This window comes from Cuculus canorus, chromosome 11 (assembly GCF_017976375.1).
Source record: "Cuculus canorus isolate bCucCan1 chromosome 11, bCucCan1.pri, whole genome shotgun sequence".
In the NCBI taxonomy this organism is placed as follows: Eukaryota; Metazoa; Chordata; class Aves; order Cuculiformes; family Cuculidae; genus Cuculus; species Cuculus canorus.
The window spans coordinates 2,140,577-2,156,783 of NC_071411.1; the positions used below are offsets into that span (position 1 = coordinate 2,140,577).

General features: G+C 58.3%; 2 protein-coding genes across 2 annotated transcripts; both read left to right on the forward strand.

Annotated features, from left to right (window-relative positions):
• Positions 1-36: 36 nt before the first annotated feature.
• NPRL2 (NPR2 like, GATOR1 complex subunit) lies at positions 37-4,251 on the forward strand. Its single transcript, XM_054076815.1, has 11 exons — positions 37-211; positions 386-477; positions 973-1,141; positions 1,530-1,638; positions 1,941-2,077; positions 2,381-2,478; positions 2,598-2,634; positions 2,787-2,880; positions 2,955-3,072; positions 3,711-3,853; positions 4,046-4,251. Exons 1-11 carry the CDS (start codon positions 140-142, stop codon positions 4,111-4,113), a joined length of 1,137 nt encoding a protein of 378 aa, XP_053932790.1. The 5' UTR covers positions 37-139; the 3' UTR covers positions 4,114-4,251.
• Positions 4,189-15,686, forward strand: ZMYND10 (zinc finger MYND-type containing 10). The gene is made up of 12 exons (XM_009569377.2): positions 4,189-4,484; positions 5,612-5,720; positions 6,277-6,393; positions 7,482-7,535; positions 7,635-7,787; positions 9,851-9,939; positions 10,056-10,156; positions 12,015-12,187; positions 12,492-12,617; positions 14,302-14,423; positions 14,625-14,750; positions 15,417-15,686. Exons 1-12 carry the CDS (start codon positions 4,189-4,191, stop codon positions 15,499-15,501), a joined length of 1,551 nt encoding a protein of 516 aa, XP_009567672.2. The 3' UTR covers positions 15,502-15,686.
• Positions 15,687-16,207: the final 521 nt, after the last annotated feature.

Consider the following 16,207-nt stretch of genomic DNA (forward strand, 5'->3'; position numbering starts at 1 on the left):
GCGCGGCACTCAGAGCCAGAACCCACCTTCCGGCGCGTCCGTGTAACGTCACTGTGCGGCGACGGGCGCTACGGTGGCCGGTTGGGCTCTCTGCGCGCGGTCCGAGGGCTTCCCCCCCGCCGGACCCTTTTTGGGCGCCATGGGCGGCAGAATCGAGTGTGTCTTCTTCAGCGAGTTCCACCCCACGCTGGGGCCCAAGATCACCTACCAGGTGCGCGGGGAGCGGCGAGAAGCGCGGCCTGGGAGCACCCGGCGGGGCCGGGGCCCTGAGAGCGCCCGGCGGGGCCGGTGCCGTTTGCCTGGCACGGGGGTGCTTAGAGGCGGGAACGGGTCACCGGGGCTGGGCAGGCGGGTGGGGCTGGACCGTGTCCCCCTGTCCCTGCAGGTCCCCGAGGATTTCATCTCTCGGGAACTCTTCGACACCATCCAGGTGTACGTCATCACGAAGCCCGAACTGCAGAACAAGCTGATCACTGTGTGAGTGCCGGCAGCCGCCCGCCCTTCCCCCGGGGATGGGGGATCCGCTGTCCTTGCCGCGGCTGGGCCGGTCTCTGCCAGCTCGGGGATGCGACAGTGTGGGCTGACAGCGCTGGGCTCCCGGGGGCTCTGGCGCAGCGCTGGGCTTGTGGGGTATGTGTCCCAGCCTCAACAGGACCATCGTGACCCCCAGTTGCCCGTGCAGGGATCTGGGTACCAGATGGTGGCTGGGGCTGCGCGTATTTTTCTGTCAGCCTCAAATCCAGGCAGGTCAAACGAGTCTTGAGAGTTGTGCTGGTTTTAAAAGGAGCCTCTTTTCTGTTAGTTGCCTCTTTTTTTCCCCTGCTTCTTCAGTCTGAGCATTTGGGGATTAAAAATCATTTTCCCCGTTTAGCAGAGAAGGCCCTGCTGTCAGAGCCAGCTGGGAGCGAGCCTAGTGTGGGGCTCAGACCTCCCCGAGGGCGCAGGTGCATGTTGTATGTGTCTCCCCTGCAGGACGGCCATGGAAAAGAAGCTAATCGGCTGCCCCGTCTGTATCGAGCACAAGAAATACAGCCGAAACGCTCTGCTCTTCAACTTGGGATTCGTGTGTGACGCCAGAGCCAAGGCCTGTGCACTGGAGCCCATCGTGAAGAAGCTGGCTGGCTACCTCACCACCCTCGAGGTGGGGCGCGAGCTGACGCGAGCAGAGGCCGGCTGCCTCACAACCCACCACACAGAGCCACTGGCGTCCTGGCACGTGTTGTGGGTCGCTGGGCATTGCTGGAGTAGGGGCCAGGTTTACAGCAAGGAAGGGCTTGTATATCCATCCCTGGAGGTGTTCAAGGCCCGGTTGGATGAGGTCCTGAGCAGCCTGATCCACTAGGAGGTGTCCCCTCCCATGGCACAGAGCTGGAACTGCATGGGCTTTAAGATCCCTTCCAACCCAAACCATTCCATTATTCTGTCATTGTGCTGGGATCATTTGAAGTTGAAGGGAAGGATGGGATCAGAGACTTGGGATGTCCTACCTCCTTTCAGGATGAGCTAACTCGATTTTTTGCTCTCTTTAGCTGGAAAGCGGCTTCATTTCCAATGAGGAGAGTAAACAGAAGCTGGTTCCCATCATGACCATCCTGTTGGAGGATCTGAATGCCAAGGGGAAGTGCACTTTGCCCATAGGTACGGCAGCGAGCACAGGAGCGGGTCTGGGAGCCTGGGGCATCGCCTGCTCCCGTCGGCTCTGCCCACACGGCTCCTGGCAGTTCCTTGCTGGTCTGCGCTTGGAGCTGGAGGGTGTCCAAGCCAGCCGTGCCTTGGGTGGCTCAAAGGGCCAGGAGGGCTGGGGTTATGGGACACAGACACCTCTCGGTGGTGCCATGGGACTGAGAGCCACAAGCTCCCGAGGGAGCAGAGGTTTATGTGAGAATTAAGCCCTGAGGGAGGTTTATGTGAGAATTAAGCCCTCTGCTTTTCCTGGGCAGATGAGTCCAACACCATCCACCTGAAGGTGATCGAGCAGCGCCCGGACCCCCCCATTGTGCAGGAATACGATGTCCCTGTCTTCACTCAAGAGAAGGATGACTTCTTCAACTCCCAGTGGGATCTAACCACACAGCAGGTCCGTGTGCTTTACCAGGGGTAGGACACTTTGGGCAGGCTCTGTTCCCAGCCTGCCCAGAGGCGGAGGGGAGGCTGTTCCGGAAATCACTGCGTTAATGAGCAGGGTTTGGTGCTATGTTGTCTCTGTGTGCAGGCCTGCGAGCAACGTGTTCACCCAACAAGAGGATAAAGTGCTGCTGGGATCAGAGCCTTTCCTGTCCCAGCGTCCTCCCAGACATGGGAGAGCTTTTGTGGGCTTTAGGGTGATGCTTTGGGCCTCTCTACTCTCTCCCTTTCCAACTCTTGCTTCCTTTCCTCCTAGATCCTGCCCTACATTGATGGCTTTCGACACGTCCAGAAGATTTCTGCAGAAGCAGACGTGGAGCTGAACTTGGTGCGGATTGCGGTGCAAAACCTGCTGTGAGTGTGTGGGAGGGGCCCAGCCCGGCCGTGGGGGGACGGTGGGGGCCCAGCCCGGCCACGGGGGGGACGGTGGGGGTGGCACAGGCAGTCGCTCACATTTCCCTGTTCCTCTGCAGGTACTACGGGGTCGTTACGCTCGTCTCCATACTCCAGGTGGGTCAGGCTGCAGAGTTTGGGGTCGTGAGCGGGATTCAAGCAGCAGCAGCGGCAGCGCCGTCATGGTGGCCGTGTGGGGGGGACAACGGAGTTCGGGTCTGTCTCTCAGTGCAGTTACTGAGCGGAGCTGTTTTTCCCTTCCCCTCCAGTACTCCAACGTCTACTGCACCACGCCGAAGGTCCAGGACCTGGTGGATGACAAGTGTCTCCAGGAGGAGTGTCTGTCCTACATCACCAAACAGGGTACGGTGCCCCGGCGCTGGGCTGCCGGCAGGGGCAGAGGGAGAGGGCGGCTCACTGGTGGCTGTTCCCCGCAGGGCACAAGCGAGCCAGCCTGAGGGACGTCTTCCAGCTGTACTGTGGGCTGAGCCCTGGCACGACGGTGCGAGACCTCATCTCCCGCTACACCCTGCAGCTCCAGAGGGTGGATGAGAGGTGGGAACAGGTGGCGGTGACACTGGGGGTGGAGGAGGGAGAATCATAGAGTCATGGGAGGATTGGGTTGGAAGAGACCTTAAAGCCCATCCAGTTCCAACCCCCTGCCGTGGGCAGGGACACCTCCCACTGGCTCAGGGGCTCCAAGCCCCATCCAACCTGGCCTGGAACCCCTTCAGGGATGGGCACTGCTCTGGGCAACCTGGGCCAGGGCCTCCCCACCCTCATCATGAAGAATTTCTTCCTAATGTCTAATCTAAATCTTCCCCCTTCTCATTTAAAGCCATTCCCCCTTGTCCTATTGCTCCAGGCCCTTGGAAAAAGTCCCTCCCCAACTTTTGTGGAGCCCCTTTCAGTACTGGAAGCTAAAGAGAGGTTTCCCCAGAGCCTTCTCTTCTCCAGGCTGAACAACCCCAGCTCTCTCAGCCTGTCCTCATAGCGCTGCTCCAGCCCTCAGATCCTCTCCTTAGACTCTGCTGGATACATTCCAGGAGTTCCATAGCCTTCTTATGTTGGGGATGAGTACTTGACCCTTGCATCTGTAGGTGGGGAAACTGAGGCAGCAGAAGGAAATGGAGGAGCTGGGCTGTTTGTGGCCTTGGTGTCGCGGTCTCCAACTCTTCCCTCCTCATCCACAGGAGGCTCATCCAGTTTGGCTTGATGAAGGGCCTTATCCGGCGCCTCCAGAAGTACCCGGTCAAGGTCACGCGGGACGAGCGGAGCCACCCGGCCCGGCTGTACACAGGCTGCCACAGCTACGATGAGATCTGCTGCAAGACCGGTGAGCAATGGGGCTCCTCCTCGCGGCTCTCGGGACTGATGGGAGCGCTGGGCGCTGGTTTTGGGGTCTCCCTCGCCTCTTTGGGGAGCCTTCCCACCGCAGGGAGACGGGGCTGCGGGCTGGACTGGGCTTCCAAGGCTGTGGTGCCAGGGACTGGGGGGCCCACTGACACCTCGCTGCCTTCCCCGCCAGGCATGAGCTACAAGGAGCTGGATGAGCGGCTGGAGAACGACCCCAACATCATCGTGTGCTGGAAGTGACGGCGGGGATGCCGGGGGGGCGCCGTGTTCCCCGTACAACTCCCCTAAAAACTGTCCCCACCCCCTAAAAACGCGATGACCCCGCTGTCCCCGCCGGATGCTTTTGCTCCTCCTGCCGCCAGGGGGTGGCAGAGGCTGCGCTGCGCCACCTTTTCTTGCGGAGGCCTCCACGCCGCTAGAGGCGACAGATTCCCTGGGCGCCGCTCTAGCCCGCGGACCCACCTCTATGTCTCCACAAGCGCCGGAAGCGTTGTCTGTTGCCATAGAGACGCTGACGCTATGGCGGCCGGTGCGCCGCTGCTGCCCGGCGAGGCCGAGGCGCTGGTGCGGGCGCTGCGGGGCACGGAGCTGCGGGACACCGGCGGGCAGAGGTGCGGGGAGAGGGGGGAAACGGCGTCTGGAGGGGTGCGGCCGCGTTGTGGGGCGGTCGAGGGGGAAGAGCGAGGAAAGGACCCCGCGGGGTGGGGGCAGGAGGGTGTAGATCTGGGGGCCTCCGGGGGCGCTGAGCGCGGCGAAGGGGCTGCGTGAGGCGGGGACGCGAGTTGAGGCCTCCCCGGGGGCTTTGGGATGCGGTTTGGGGCCTCCCCAGGGGCTCTGGGTGGGGGTAGAGAAGGGTCCTACACCTGGGGGGCTGGACAGCCACGGAAGGTCTGTGGGAGAGGAGGGGCCCCGGTTTTGAGGTGACCCAGAGGGCCAAGGTGGGGTCGGCAGAGAGGAGGAACTCCGGTCCTGCAGCCCCCCTGGGGGAAGGAGAAGGGTCCGGAGCTGGGACATCCCTGTGGCTGCTAAGGGGGAGCGCAAAGAAGGGGTCATGTGAGGTGGAGGGACCTGGTTTGGAGCGTCCTTGAAGACTCAGGCTAGGGGTAAAGAGGGGTCCCACGTCTGGAGGACTGGGCATCCACGGAAGGTCCAGGGGAGAGAGGAGGGGCCCTGGTTTTGAGGTGACCCCAGAAGGTCAAAGTTGGGTGAGAGCTGAGAAGCGTCCTTAGTCAGCGTCCCCAGGGAGAAAAAGGAGGGTTCAGAGCTGGGACATCTCTGGGGCTCCTGAGGGGGAGTGCAAAGAAGGGGCTGCATGAGGTGGGGGAACCTGGTTTGGAGCCTCCCCAGAGACTCTGGTCCTTAATTCTTGAGGCCCCCTGGGAGAGAGAGGAGGCTCCTTGTGGGGTGAAGAGGCAAGGAAAGGTCCAGACTTGGGATAGGATGTCCGTGGAGGGTCTATATGTGTAGGGGTGATGGAGAAGAGAGACTTGGGTTTTGGGTGTCCCCAGTAGGATGCCTTGTGATGACTGTTGCTGGGAGCAGGCAAGAGGGCAGTAAGGACGGAGCTGCTGCTCTGGGGAGTGCAGGCGAGGGGATAGCGAGGTGATTAGGGGTGCCTCGAAGGCTTGGGGCATTTCCTGGGGATTGAGGTGCCGGGAGCAGGTTTCCCTCGGTGGGGAGCCCTGAAGCCTGTGGCCAGCGGTCTCTGGCACTGATGTCCTTGCTGGCTGCCTCACAGATGGCTTCAGCAGCACGAGTGCGTGGAGAAGCTCAACATGCATGCCATCCTGAGCGCATCCACAGGCGAGGAGCAGCTCCTCACCGAGCTGCTGGTCACCTACACCAAGGTGAGCCTCCTGGGGTGCAGGGTGATACCGTACTGGACCTTCAGCCTTGAGCAGGGGTTGTCCTGTGGACAGCCTGCATTTTGGAATAAAATGGTGAAGAATCTACTGTATCTCCAGCAAAAGTGTTTGACTGGGGGTTTGCTAGTGTTGCTTTTTAAAAAATTAAAAGTCAAGCTGTGGTATTTGTGCTTGTTGGTCTCTGGTTCTTCTCTCAAGGTTATTTTGGTCTCTTTTGTGCACCAACCCCTCTGGCTGTGGTTCTCTGCCCCCCACCTGAGGTGTCCCAGCCCCCAGATGTTCCAGGATGTGTGCTGCCCTGGGCCTGCCCAGTTCCTTGGGCTCATCTTCCCCCTTTGCAACCCCAGGAGCTCTCTCTGCCCTCTCATCTGCTGGGGAAAAGCTGTTGATCTCTGAGCTGGGTGAATACAGACTGTGCCCCAAGGCCACCCTCTTCCTCGGGGTGACTCTGAAGTCCGTGGAGCTGAGCAATAGCAATAAAGCTGGTTCCCACTCCGGCACTCTGAACGGCTTCGCTCCCCGTCTCTTCCCTGTCTAGATTCCTGTTCTCGTTGGGGAGCTGATCTCTGTGGAGATCTGGAAGCACAAGATCTTTCCCGTGCTGTGCCGGCTGGAGGACTTCAAGCCGAGAAGCACTTTCCCCATTTACGTGGTGGTGAGTAGAGAGGGAAGTGGGAGTGAGCCTGGAAATCGGGCGGGCACTACTCTGCTTAAAAATAAATCTCACCCTGAAGATCTCGGAGCTGGGGTTTTGCATCTCACTGGGCTGAGAAGCTGCAATGGACAGCAGGAAGCACCTGGTTTGCCAAAGCTGTGAGTGACAAGCCCATGTACTTGCCCCCAGAAGGGACAGGGACCCACTCCTGGGGAACTCAGCTCTGTGGGATGCTGCACCCCTGCCTAATCCTGCGCAGGGGCTTCCCAGAGCTGCTTGATGCAGGAAAAGCCACTCATGGAGGCAGCTGTGCTCCTGATTTGCAGCTCCCAGTGACTCCATGCTGCCCTCACTCCCAGGCAGTGACACCCCAGGGGTATTTGCCCCACTTTAAGCACTGTTTGGCCCCTCTAACCAGGGGCTCTCTGAGGTTACGTGCCTCTGGGTTAAGAAAAACTTACCTTTTTTTTTACTGAGCCGTTGGCAGCCATGGTCCCTTGGGCCATTCTTGGCCTGGGAGCGATCTGGGGAACTTGGCTTCCCTGCGGAAGGATGTAGTACTTGACTTAAAGGAAGTCTGTCCGAGGCTTGCAAGTTTTAGCTTGCTTTCTGGCCAGGATAACACCTTGCTGTGACACCCTGGTCAACCATTTGTCTGCAGTATTGCCTTGAGGCAGTTACCTCCTGGTTCCCAGTCTCAGGACAAGGCTGACTGTCCCAGTCCGAGGGGAGTGACAGCAGCACAGCCGAGCTGAGCACTGTTCCACCTTGAGCAGCTGCTCTGTGCCCGCGCCAGGGGCTGCAGCTTGCCCAAGGACTGTGGTTCTGTCACTGGAGCCCAGAGACAGAGCCCTGAAAAGCCTTGCCTGCTGGGAAAGGTGGTTCCCTATCAGTGAGTTGTAGTGGCCCAAGCGTGTTAGCATAAATATTAATATGAACTGGAGTTGGTTTAAAGATCACATCACCTGGATTTGGCCAAAATGATATAAACAGCTCCTTAAAGAGCCTTTTTCCCAGTCCATTGCCTGTGTCCTCAGTGCTGGTGATCATTCCACTGTTACCTCACTCTTGCTGTTTTCCTCCCGCAGCTGCATCACGAAGCCTCCATCATCAACCTCTTGGAGACAGTGTTTTTTTACAAGGTAAGAGGCGGTTCAGCTTTTTTCAGTGTCAAGGCCCTGGAGGCTGGAAAGCCAGGGTTATTGGGGATGGCCCTCTGTGAAACTCTTGTTGTCGTGAAGGAGGTTTGCGAGTCAGCGGAGGACAGCATTCTGGATTTAATTGATTATTGCCACCGAAAACTGACCCTGCTTGCAGCTCGGAGCACCAATGGACAGACAGCGACCCCGGTGAAGTTTCGTCCTGAGGATCTGGCCACCCCCTCGTCCATGCAGGTGAGGAGAAGATCCTGTAGCTCAGTGGGGACACGTGTAATGGAGGAGGTGGGAAGCCTGAAGACGCTCAGAGAAGCTTTCCCATGGAGAACCCCTTGGCTGCACCTCCCACCCATCTTGAAGGGCGTGTGGTGCTGTCGTTCATCCACACCAGCGGCTCAGCTGGGCCAGTGGCTGTATCCACCTCCCTCCACCCCACTGCCACGCTTCCGCCCTCTCTCGTGACAGTGCCAGCTCGAAGCTTCCTGCAGGACATGGTCAGAGCTCTGAGGGGGAGGATACTGAAGAGCTGATAGACAAAATACTCAGCTTGGGGTGGGTTGGCCATTTGCCATTGCTCTTAAAAGCTGTGTGGGTATGTCTGCCTGGAGCTCCTGAAACCATCTTGGCTCACGCTGCCACTGGAGCCAGCCAGGGTCAACCATGAGAGGGATCCTTCCCTGAATCAATGCACGATACAACTAGGAATTGTCCTGTTTACCCCTGAGCTTCCTCAGCTCTCTGAGAAACACCTCCTCTCTGTGCAGGATTGGGCCAGCAGCGAGCCCAGAGCTCTTCCCAGTCAGGTGCTGCCACACACCCCTTCCTGGTGTGGGAGTTCCCTTTGCTTCTGGTGCTTCTCAGCACCTTGAGTTTTCTCCTTAAACTGTGCACATTACGAAGTGTCTGGAGAAATGGGGTTAAAGCGATAGCCTGTGAGCTCAGCTGTGCCTCCCCGCATCGCCTCCGTCCTTTGGCTTGTAGCCCGAGCACATGCTTCTCTTCCAGAAAAGGGAAGGAAGTGGAGGGCTCCAGAGCACAATAGGGATGTTCTCCAGGAAATGTTTTCCCAGCTGCGGAGGGGAAGGGGTGCCTCTGTTAGTGCTTTGTCATGGCTTAAGTTAAAAAGAAACGACCTTTTCTAGCCAATAGTGTTCTAAAAAGCCCTCATCTCCCATGGAGCCTGGTTTCCTCTGATTCATTCCAGCCGCTCCTGACTCTACGTACAATAATCTCTACAAAAAGCTGTTCCTGCCCTCCTCTGTGTTGTGAATCCTGATGTCCTTTGTGACTGTGTATGGTGGCAACCTCTAGAGCAGGACCAGAGCCACAGGCAGAGGTAATCCCTGCCTGAAGGTAGCAGAGGTGAGGTCTGCATACCACCAGGAGCTGTAGGAAACAGCCTCACTGAGGGAGTTCGGAGAGGGAGGTGGGAGAGGAGAGCCCAAACCGCTGTCTTAGTAGTGTGTGAGGCACCATCATGGGGAGCGCAGCACTTCTTACCGCAGGAATTTGGAAAGGAACAGTTGCAGCAGCACTTCAGAGGAATAGAAGTTGCTGAGGTCAGTGCTTTGCACACAAGGATGTGAGCTGCTGAGCATCTGGGACTGGAAAGGAGAAGCTTTGCCTGGCCCAGGGAGCGGGACTTGGCGCCTCTCAGCGTACCCGTCCCGATGGTCTCAAAAGAGGCTGAGTCAGGGGGTGGTCAGGCTGTAGCCTGAGCGCGTGGGCCATGAACGGGGTGTCTACACTGCCTAAGAAGGGAAGGAGGCCGGGAGGCTGGAGCACGTGGCATAGCTGCAGGCTGGGATAACCCCGGGCCGATGTTCTAGCTGGCTGTATGTGAGCTGGAAGGAAGAGGCAGATGCAGGAGAAGTGGATGCAGTACCTCAGCTGCGCCAGGGCCAAGTTTCCCTCTCCTCCTCCGTTTTTTCTGCTGACCATGCAGCAATCCTCCTCAATCTCACATATCTTTGACAGGCCGTGGGCTGTACAATGATCCCGGAAGGAGAGACAGGAGCGGTATGGGACTGGCCCCTTTCAGGGGTGTCCCTGTGCAGGGGCGCTGCTGCTGGTAGCCCCCAGTGATGTGTTGGGGGTCAGGAGATGAGGGACGAACAACAGTGGGCTGCAGGCACTTCCGTGGCTGCCCTGGCAAGCAGGCAGGAGAAGCAGAGTTTACTTTGCAGTGCTCTGGTTTCCTCCTCTGTCTGTGGTTACCGATGCGCAACCAACAAGCTGCCTTCCTGCAGCTCCTGTGAAATGGGGCCTGAATTCCCAAGACTGTCCTTGTCCCTCCACAGGAGCTGCAGAAGCAGGCAGAGTCAATGGAGTTTGAGATTTCCCTGAAAGCCCTGTCTGTGCTGCGGTTCATCACTGATCAGGTGGAGAGGTAGGTGCCCAGATCCAGGACAGGACATGCACCAAGGGCTCCGGTTGAGATTCCCGTGGGGTTTGTATCTGTCCTGGCAGTTGTCTGGCATTTCAGCCTTTCTGTCTTATCTCCAGTCTGCCCCTGAGCGCGCTGACACGGATGCTGTCCACCCACAACCTGCCCTGCCTCCTTGTCCAGCTGGTGGTGCATTGCCCCTGGAGCTGCTGGGAAGCAGGTATGGACCGTGCCCCTTGGTACCTGGGGAGCTGTTATGGAGTGCTGGGACCTGCATCTGCTGAGGGGTCTGCTGCAGGAGAAAGCTGCTCTCCTTCTACCCTCCTTCTGGCCTCACCCCCTCACTCCTCACTGGGGTTTCCTGTGTGAAGCTGTTCAGCTCCAAAGCAGCTGCAGCACAGCTGGGCTGGAGACCCAGCACTGCACCCGAAAGCTGATTCTCGTGCACAACTGTGTCTCTTCTGAGCTGATCATAGCCAGGATGGGAGCAGGAGCGCAGCACCTCTGCCAGCCCCTCCTGCCCCTCTGAAGAGTCTTTTCCTGGATGCAGAAAGACCGAAGGGTCAGTCTCAGCCTGTCTACACCTTTCTGTGACAGTGCTAAGAGCTGGAGCTGTCGTGAGAGCTCACCTGGAGTCTTGCATTCAGTTCTGGAGTCTTCAGCACAGGAAAGACATGGAGCTGTTGGAGCAGTCCAGAAGAGGCCACAAAGATGATCTGAGGGCTGGAGGACCTCCCGTACAAGGACAGGCTGAGAGAGTTGGGGTTGTTCAGCCTGGAGAAGAGAAGGCTGTGGGGAGACCTTAGAGCAGCGTCCAGTACTGAAAAGGGCTCCAGGAAAGCTGGGGAGGGGCTCTTGATTGGGGAGTGCAGGGAGAGGATGAGGAAGGACAATTTTAAGCTGAAAGAGGGGAGATAGAGTTGAGATCTTAGGAAGAAATGTTCTCCTCTGAGGGTGGGGAGGCCCTGGCCCAGGCTGCCCAGAGCAGTGGTGGCTGCCCCATCCCTGGAGGGGTTCCAGGCCAGGTTGGATGGGGCTTGGAGACCCTGATCCAGTGGGAGGTGTCCCTGCCCATGGCAGGGGGTGGGACTGGGTGGGCTTTGAGGTCTCTTCCAGCCCAAACCATTCCATGATTCATGAGCTCTTCCAGGCAGCAAACAAATTGCCCTGAAGTTGGTTGGTGACCTTTGCTCTTGCCAAAGGCCTCTGCTCCAGCTGTGCCCATCGCCTGTGCCGTCAGCACCGCAGCCAGGCGTGCTCCCAGCCCAGCTCCTCAGCCTCCCCACTGCCTGCATTTGAGCAGCAGTGGGGAACGTCCTAGGGCGTGGGAACCCATGATTCCCTTCCCAGCCTGGCTCCGTGGGGGTCACAGCAGGGACAGGGGAGGAAGAAGTGCTGGGAAGCATGTGTTGCTGTGCCTAACAAGAGGCGCTCCGCTGGATATGGGAGCTTTCTTCCTTCCTCTGGCCAGGAAACACATCCCTTCTCAGTGCCTGTGCACTCGGGTTGTCAGAGTGACATTTGATATAGGGCCCTAAGGGAGAGACTGTAAAGAAACAAGAGTGCAAAGGCATTTCCAGGCTGTGCAGATGCAGGGTTACATCCTCCTCCATCCCCCAGAGCTGCACAGTAGCTCCTGGAGCTTGTTTTGTCACTTCTGTTTTATTCATGCTTCTTCAGTCTTTCACTGAGAGAAGAATATCCGGAAGAGGGGGCATTAGTGAGGCTGATACCCCAAAACGTGCCTCTCCAGGCACTCGGTTGCTGCAGCATCGACTCCCCAACCATCTTCTAGTGCTCTACACTCCTGGCCAAGTACAGAGAGAGATATCTCAGGGATCTTTTGGTTCCTGCTAAGGCGCTGTTGTTTTAATACCCGTTCTTTATGCTTCTTGTGCTCTCTATTGTCTCAGTACCAAGAAGGCTGCTATGCTGAGCAAAAGGGTGAGGAAATGGAGGCAGGCAGAGGGACCTGCCTCCGAGAGGCAGTGAGCACAGGCCAGTGTCCCTGCTACTCAGCTGTCTTCCCTTGGGCAGTACTGTCTCACCCTGGAGCTGCGTGGTGTTCTGTCCCTCAGGTGAGCTCAAGAAGTTTGAGAATGGTGTGTGGCACGTGGTGCCCCCTGAAGACCAGGTGAAGATGACCAAACTCGATGGGCAGGTGTGGATCGCCCTCCTCAATCTCCTGCTCAGCCCAGAATGCCAGCGCAAATACCACTTTGATGGCTTCAACAAGAGCCAGCTCCTCAAGGTAGGACACGACACCACAAAGGTCATGGGCCTTGTGGCACAGAGTAGGATCTTGCCAGCACTGGGCACTTCCAGACACCTCTTCCCATCTTCTCTGTGGACTCCTAGCAGACAGTGTTGGGAGAGCGGTGGGGTCTGTCACCAGGCCAGCTGCAAAGCTTGTGTTTGCGAGTGCACCTTGTGGGATCTCCATGGATTGCTGTGCCAGCACCGCACAGATCTTTTGCTCTTGCCATGCTGCTTCCCCAGCTCTGCCTCCTTTGTCTTGACCTCTCTGTTTGCTCTTTTCTTCTGTGTGGCCACAGCTCCGTGCATTCCTGACAGATGTCCTCATTGACCAGCTCCCCAACCTGGTGGAGATGCAGAGATTTTTGAGCCACCTTGCAGTGACAGAGCCAGCTCCCCCAAAAAAGGATCTCGTCCTAGAGCAGGTATCCTGTGGTTCTTCCTTCACCACCTCTCCAGCCACTCTGCTTTGATCCCCTTCTCCCACCAAGCTCAGCTCTGGAGAGGTGGTGCCCGGGAAAGCAGCCAAGCACCATTTCACAGTTACACCCTTACTGCCAGTTCGTGGATGACACGAGAGCCTTGTCCTGCTACAGCAGTGGCCAAGCAGTCACATCGAAAGGCATAAATACTGGCTTATAAACAACCCTCCAGATTGCATTGAGACCGTGGGGTGGTGGCTGCATGGTGCAGAGACAGCCCTGGGCTTGTTTTGACAATTAACTCTTTATTTAACATTTATTAGTGTTTTGCTGCTGAATTCTGGACTCCTTAGTGAAGCGTTATCTTTGCTGCGTGGCACACTGAGTTCCAAGGGACACCAAGGTCTGGTAGCAGAGGCTGCAGTCAAACTGGTCCCGGCTGATGTGTGGGGCTCAGGAGTTGGGCCCTGAGGATCTTCAGACAGCCTGAGGTCCTTGGGGGTTTTAATCCGTGCTGTGGTAACCGCCTTCTTGTGCATTGCGGTGCGAAACTGTGTGTCTGGGCACACAAGAGACAGCTGAGAAGAACTGTGGGAGAGCAGAGGCTCTTCTGCCCTCCTGGAGGAGCAGGGAGGCTGCACGCCGCATCCTGGAGCGGATGGGTAGGTTGGGCAGCAGCCTCTGGGGCTGTGCAGAGGGGCAGCGTGCTGTGCCAGCCCCAGGAGGAAGGCGGTGTGTCCTGGCCAGGGCTGCCTGTGGTTGAGCTGAAGGGCATGGACAGGAGCTGGGGAAGGCTGCAGACTGGCAAGCGGAGCGGTTGGGGATGGGGATGGCAGCAGGACGGAGGTGGTTATGGATTCACTCCATGTGCCGCGATGCGGGTGCATTGGTGAGGCAGGGACAGGCAGCTGCCGTGCCAGGGCCCTTGTCCAGCCCTCGCCCAGGCTGCTGCCCTTTCCATAGCTCTGCTTTTGTGCTGGTGCTGCTCCTGCATCCGCCAAGGGCTGGGGCTGAGCCCAGCGGGAGGGCCGGCAGAGCCAGCTGGAAGCACACACGTGGGCTCCCTGCTCTGTCCAAAAAGTGGTGAACTCAATCCCTGTCGCTGATCCAAGCTGAGAAAAGGCCTTTTTCCATTTGGCTGCCTCCAGAGCAGCCTCCTCCCCTCCCAGGCCTGGCTATTTTTATTTTACTGGAGAAGGCAGCGCTGTTTGAAGCAGCATCGTTTTCTCCAGAGTCTGGACTCCACATGCTGCTCCTGGCTGGTGCTTTCCCTTTCACGCTGGCTAGCCCTTCCCTGGCTGTTGGTCTTCGGGGAAGTGACGAGTGGAAAAATCTGCTCAGGCAAACTGCTCCAGAGCAGGGGGTTTGAGCTGCTTCCAGCACGCAGGGTGCTGAGGTCTCGGGGCTCTCCCTAAAGGAGCCCGGGCCTCAGGGCTGAACTCTCGCTCCCAACCAGACCCTGAAAGTTTTGCCTTGTTTCACATGAACACTCGTTGTCGAGCAGATCTGTCCCCTCCATGTACCTAAAAGCACATCCTCAGTCCCTGCACCTTCGCCTCCACGTGTGCTGCCTCCACTTGCCTTTCCGGAACAGTGGCTGCACCCCTGTCCCCCAAAAGCCACTGTACCACAGTGCGTTCAGTCTGGCTGCAAGCACCCCTTCCTCCCTCTCTGCCTCTCTTACCAGGTTCCTGTCATCTGGGACCACATCTTCAAGAAGAATGCTGGGAAGTGGGAGGCTATTGCCAAGCACCAGGTGAAGCACATCTTCAGCCCCACTGAGGAGGATCTGAAGCTCCAGGCGCGCAGGTAGGGGCCTGGCATATGCACACAGGATGCCCAGTGGAGCCAGTATACCCATTAGCAGGGGCTGGAACTCGGCACTGGGAGGGCGCAGGGGTCTGTGGTACTGTCTGGGGTGTCCCCTCGGTGGCAGGGTGCAGTGGGGACAGCTCGCTGCTTGTCAGCTGCTTCCCATGAGCAGCCTCCCCCCCTCTCTGCCTGCTGCAGATGGGCACAGACCTACAGCCTGGAGATGATGGAAGCTCTGATTCCTGACAAGCCCCACTGCAGGGTGTGTGGCGTGGAAGCGACCAAGCGGTGCTCTCGCTGCCGGAACGAGTGGTACTGCACGCGGTAAGGGAGCCCTGCCAACGCCCCGCGTCCCCTGTGCCCCAGAGCACCACACACCTCACTGGAGTATGCTGTGGAAGGGCCAAGGGGAGCCAGGGGTCCCACCACTGCTCAGTACTGCTGGCTCTCCCCTTGCCATGGGCGTAAGTCTTACAGTGGGGCTGATCTGTGGGGACACGGGTGGAGGTGATGCTAGTCAGTGCTGTATCACCACTGCGGGGTGCTGAGCCCTCTGTGCCCGCACCGACAGCAGCGACAGGCTGAGTTTTCCGTGGTGACAGTGTCTCCTTCCTCTGCACCTTGGGGAGGTGGGAGCGGGGAGGAAAGTGTCTGTGGCTCTGTGGGTGCTGGTGATAGGCTGGGATGTGGCAGCTGGGACGGTGGCAGTAAATTAAATCTTCTCTGGTGCTAAACCATCTGGCAAGGTCTGGTTATAGCCGTGTCGTTAAACCCTCTCAGCCCCCGCAACTGGGGGCCGCGTCCACCTCCCTGTTGGGCTAACGCTCGGTCATACCGGCTCCCCTCCAGCACCTGGAGGAACGCAGTGCTGGGGTTTGTCCTTGTCACTGCTTTGCCCCCAGGGATGGATGTGGCCCCTGCATCCCTGCTTGAGCTGCGGGCACCCCGCTTTGCAGCAGAGCCGCTGAGTGGTGGCTTTCCCTTCCGCAGGGCATGCCAGGTCCAGCACTGGCAGAAGCACAAGGCTGCCTGCAACCTGATGGCTGAGGCACCAGGGAGCGTGGCTGACCTGTAAGAGAAGCCGACTGGCACCTGACTCGTGGCTCTTCGAGGGGAAGGTTCCCCTGCGTGCTGCCCAGCGACCAAAGTCGAGAAACCAGCAGAGGCTCCTTCTGCCCGCTCCCACCCCTGGGCACTGCTGGCCAGGCTCGGCCTGTCCTCTCCCACCTCCTTGCCACGCAGCCATCTCCAATAAACCTCCTTCTCCACATCCCTGCTCCTCATCTCCTGCTTTTTTTTATCCTAGCTGAAGATGCTAAACTGCTTCCTCCCCACAGCTGGAGATGGGATTGTGTGATCGTTTTTTCCTCTACAATAACAAAAATCCCAGAGAACACCCCCAAAAAAGACCCAGTGTCTTTGTGGTTACCCAAAGAGCCAAGTCCTCTGCGGCCGAGGCACGAGAAACAGGGCAGGGAAGGGGGTGAGAAGGCCTCTCTGCTGCCTTATCGATAAAGCGGAGTGAGGAGGCAGAGGATGTGGTTAGCACCTCGCTCTGAGAAAGCAGGCGTGTTTCTCAGATGTTCACCATCTCCCATTTCGCAGGGACGGTTCGGTTTTCTCCCTTTCTCATTAGCGGGGGGCGCTTGGCCCCCTGCCCACCAGCATCTCCCTGCAGGGTTTACTGGTGCCCTGCTGTGCCACGGGGTGCATTCCCACCTCTCCCCAGCAGCTCCTGGCGGGAAGGAGACTCGGTCTGAATGCAGCTGGGAATGGTTACG